The following is a 3,191-nucleotide window of genomic DNA, read 5'->3' on the forward strand; positions in this document are numbered from 1 at the left end:
GGGTTATTGTTTGTATTTCTGAATGAAACTAGGCAAATAAATATATGTATAAAAAAATATGTGTAATAACCTACCTATAAGCCTACCCATTATTATTTCAGGTGAAAACACAGCCTATCAATGTAATGCGCTGATAGACTATCATGACTGCATTGATGTAATGCGCTAAAAAACTGCAATGGCTCCGAATACATGATCTCCTCCCTAGAGTTGCCCGTTGGTGGGTGTACTTGCAAGACTTCACTTTCGATATTGAATATCGAAAGGGTTCTATGATGGCTCATGCCGACTACCTCAGTCGTAACCCCCCAATCTATGTTCACCAAGTAACTAAACCTCGCAATTGGGCACAAATAGCGCAATCTGCCGATGGTGAAACTCAGGACCTTGTTCAACAGCTCCAAGAGGGCAAGTTAGATAGCCGACGTTATGTTTATCAAAATGACGTTCTCTATTACAAATACAGTCCTGTAGGAGAAGAGTCCCGGCTATTAGCCTATATTCCGAAGGGCCATAGGTTAAGTTTGCTTAGGTTGTTTCACGATGAGCATGACCACATCTGTGCTGATAAAACAATAGATCTTATATTGAGACACTTTTGGTTTCCTGCGTTAATACACTTTGTAAAAAAGTACATCGCTCACTGCCTCGTTTGCATCTCTAATAAACGAGTACCCAGAGCCCCTCACCAACACATAACCTCCTGGGAAAAGCCCGACGCTCCATTTCAAACCGTGCACACTGATGCTTTGGGTCCTTTGCCAGCATCCAATGGTTACAAATTCGTCCTGGTCGTGGTGGACGCTTTCACCAAATACTGCCTCCTATATCCGATCTTCAGACAAGACGCGGTAGAACTTAAACGCGTGATGGCAAATGCTGTGTCTCTTTTTGGGGTTCCAAAACTCATCGTTGCCGATCGCGGGCGCATGTTCGAATCTTCAAGCTTCGTGAACTGGGTTAAGGAACATGGCAGCGAAATACACTACATCACCCCAGAGATGCACCACTCCAATGGTCAGGCGGAACGATACATTCGTACTGTCTTAAACATGATAAGGATTGAGGTAAATCATAAGGGTTCTGCGTGGTCTGAGGTGCTTGGTAAGCTACAGCTTATACTTAATATCACTAAGCAAAAATCTACGCAAGCTTCCGCTTTAAATTTGCTAATCGGGACCGATGGAACCACCCCTGTGATTCAAGCATTGGTGAAGGATGTGGCAGCAGAAGGGTCTCGGCCAGACTATCAAGCTTGGCGGGAGATTGTCAGAAGCAGAGCTAGTGAGCTTCTTAAGAAGAATCAAACCCAGCAGGATTCATATGTGAATCGGAACCGGACACCAGCCCGTGTTTTTAACGTGAATGACTTGGTGTTCGTCATCAAATTCTCCCAGTCCACAGGGAAGCTGGATCCTGGCATGAGAGGGCCCTACAAGGTTCTCAAGGCCTTACCGAGTGGACGCTATGAATTGAAGCTCCTCTCCGGTGCTTACGGGAAGACATCTCAAGCCGCGGCCGAGTATATGGTGCCGTGGAAGGGAGAGTGGTGTCCCGAGAGCTGTGCTGCCTTCTTTGAGGGTAAGATGGTCATTTTAGTCAGTTATCCTTAGTATCATGCCGCATAATCGTAATTTACGTTGTCATCAGTTTATTTCAGTAAAAAAAAAAAAAAAAAAACTCCCCATTTACTTCTAACCTCTATAAATTTCTTATTTAGCATTTCACATAACTAAGTACCTATTGAAAACTTTGGCAAAGTGAGTTGCGAAGGTTAAATACTATGGGTACTGGCTTGCAGATGTTACTCATATTTGGGCGACATAGACCAGCAGAACACGAGGCCTATGGTTGAGTGTTATTACAGATGACCATGTCATGTGATTATCTGTTGCAGCACGTGTCTGTTTACGGCAGCATGTGAGGGGGCCCCTGCAGAAGACAGAGTTATGAAACTGTTGGATAGCTCTCGTCTTAGTTTTTGCGCAATATTTGTTGAGACGTCTCATAGGAGTAATGATGAATGAAAATGAAGTACGTATGGATGTAAGAAAGAACGAAGTCACACATGTCTTCGTTATAAGTTTTATGCAGTGCGTGAAATGAACGTGACTACTGAATGGAATGCAAGAGATGAGTGTTTGGCTAATACGGATTTGTTGAAGCCTAACATGTGGTTTTCTCACATACACAGATGACGGCTGCAACGAGTCTCAGGGAGGTGCATCATCAAGAGATGCAGTTGCATCTACCGACAGAGCGACTGCAGAGCATGGACCATCAACGAGCGGTGCTTCAGTGGAAGCGTCCAACGGAGTCCCTGCTGGTCCCATGCTGCCCACGGAAGCGAGTCAGGAAGCGGCCATCGAGGACGAGGCCGTATCAGGAGAGGCCGTGTAAGGAAAACCGGCATACGGTGTGACGGATCCATGCCACCACCGCCACCCGAGCCTATATAAGCAGGCCGCAGAGAGGCGCCGCCCTCTTTCCCGCGGCAGCTCTCAAGGCGTGAACATCGGAGTTAGGTAGTGGTGATCGACGCGATTTGTGAGGTTGTACTTTTCTTGCTTATTATTTCTTCTATTATTGTGTACTTGTGTAATTTGCAATTGTTAATAAGTGTAAGACAGTGATTTTGTTCCCATGTAAGATATTTTCGTTTGTAAATAAATTCAAATAAAGGTTATGTGTTTTTAGGTTAATAAAATTTGTTTTTTTTTAATCAATCAATTAGCTAGTCTCTAAAAATATTATTACTTAGCAATAAACCAACTGTGATTATTTTAAATTAAACTAAATATGTTTATAGGTAATAGACAAATAATACTGAGATAATTGTATGAAACCTAATCTACCTAAAGATTGTTTAATGAATAACTTAAGTATAAATAAAAGTACTTTCGGCCTGCGATTGTAATTAAATTAGTTATATTTCAAACACCGTATTTTATTCTTATCGCTTGAGTGCTACCCTGTACTGCGTCTTCAATAAAACTAATCCCAATTTAACCGGCGGAGGTGGCGGCCACATCAACGCTAATAAAAAAACAAGACAGCACTATTTGTGTGATCCCGGGATAGTAAGGGACGTAATAAATACCGCTTTGCTATTGCTTGTCAAGATGCAACCGGTGACACGTTCGCTCACGCGTTCTATGCGTGCGATGCATGCCGGTTAGAAAGGAGACAAG

The 3,191-nt window shown here is 43.2% G+C and overlaps 1 protein-coding gene across 1 annotated transcript; it reads left to right on the forward strand.

Annotated features, from left to right (window-relative positions):
* Positions 1-1,370: 1,370 nt before the first annotated feature.
* LOC125489371 lies at positions 1,371-2,702 on the forward strand. Its single transcript, XM_048625126.1, has 2 exons — positions 1,371-1,581; positions 2,195-2,702. Exons 1-2 carry the CDS (start codon positions 1,422-1,424, stop codon positions 2,398-2,400), a joined length of 366 nt encoding a protein of 121 aa, XP_048481083.1. The 5' UTR covers positions 1,371-1,421; the 3' UTR covers positions 2,401-2,702.
* Positions 2,703-3,191: the final 489 nt, after the last annotated feature.

Source organism: Plutella xylostella, chromosome 13 (assembly GCF_932276165.1).
Source record: "Plutella xylostella chromosome 13, ilPluXylo3.1, whole genome shotgun sequence".
Classification (NCBI taxonomy): domain Eukaryota; kingdom Metazoa; phylum Arthropoda; class Insecta; order Lepidoptera; family Plutellidae; genus Plutella; species Plutella xylostella.

Coding starts and splice junctions, on each gene's coding strand:
- LOC125489371 (XM_048625126.1), top strand. CDS start 1,422: ATGAGAGGGCCCTACAAGGTTCTCAAGGCCTTACCGAGTGGACGCTAT. Junction 1,582..2,194: donor CTGTGCTGCCTTCTTTGAGG/GTAAGATGGTCA, acceptor TCACATACACAG/ATGACGGCTGCAACGAGTCT.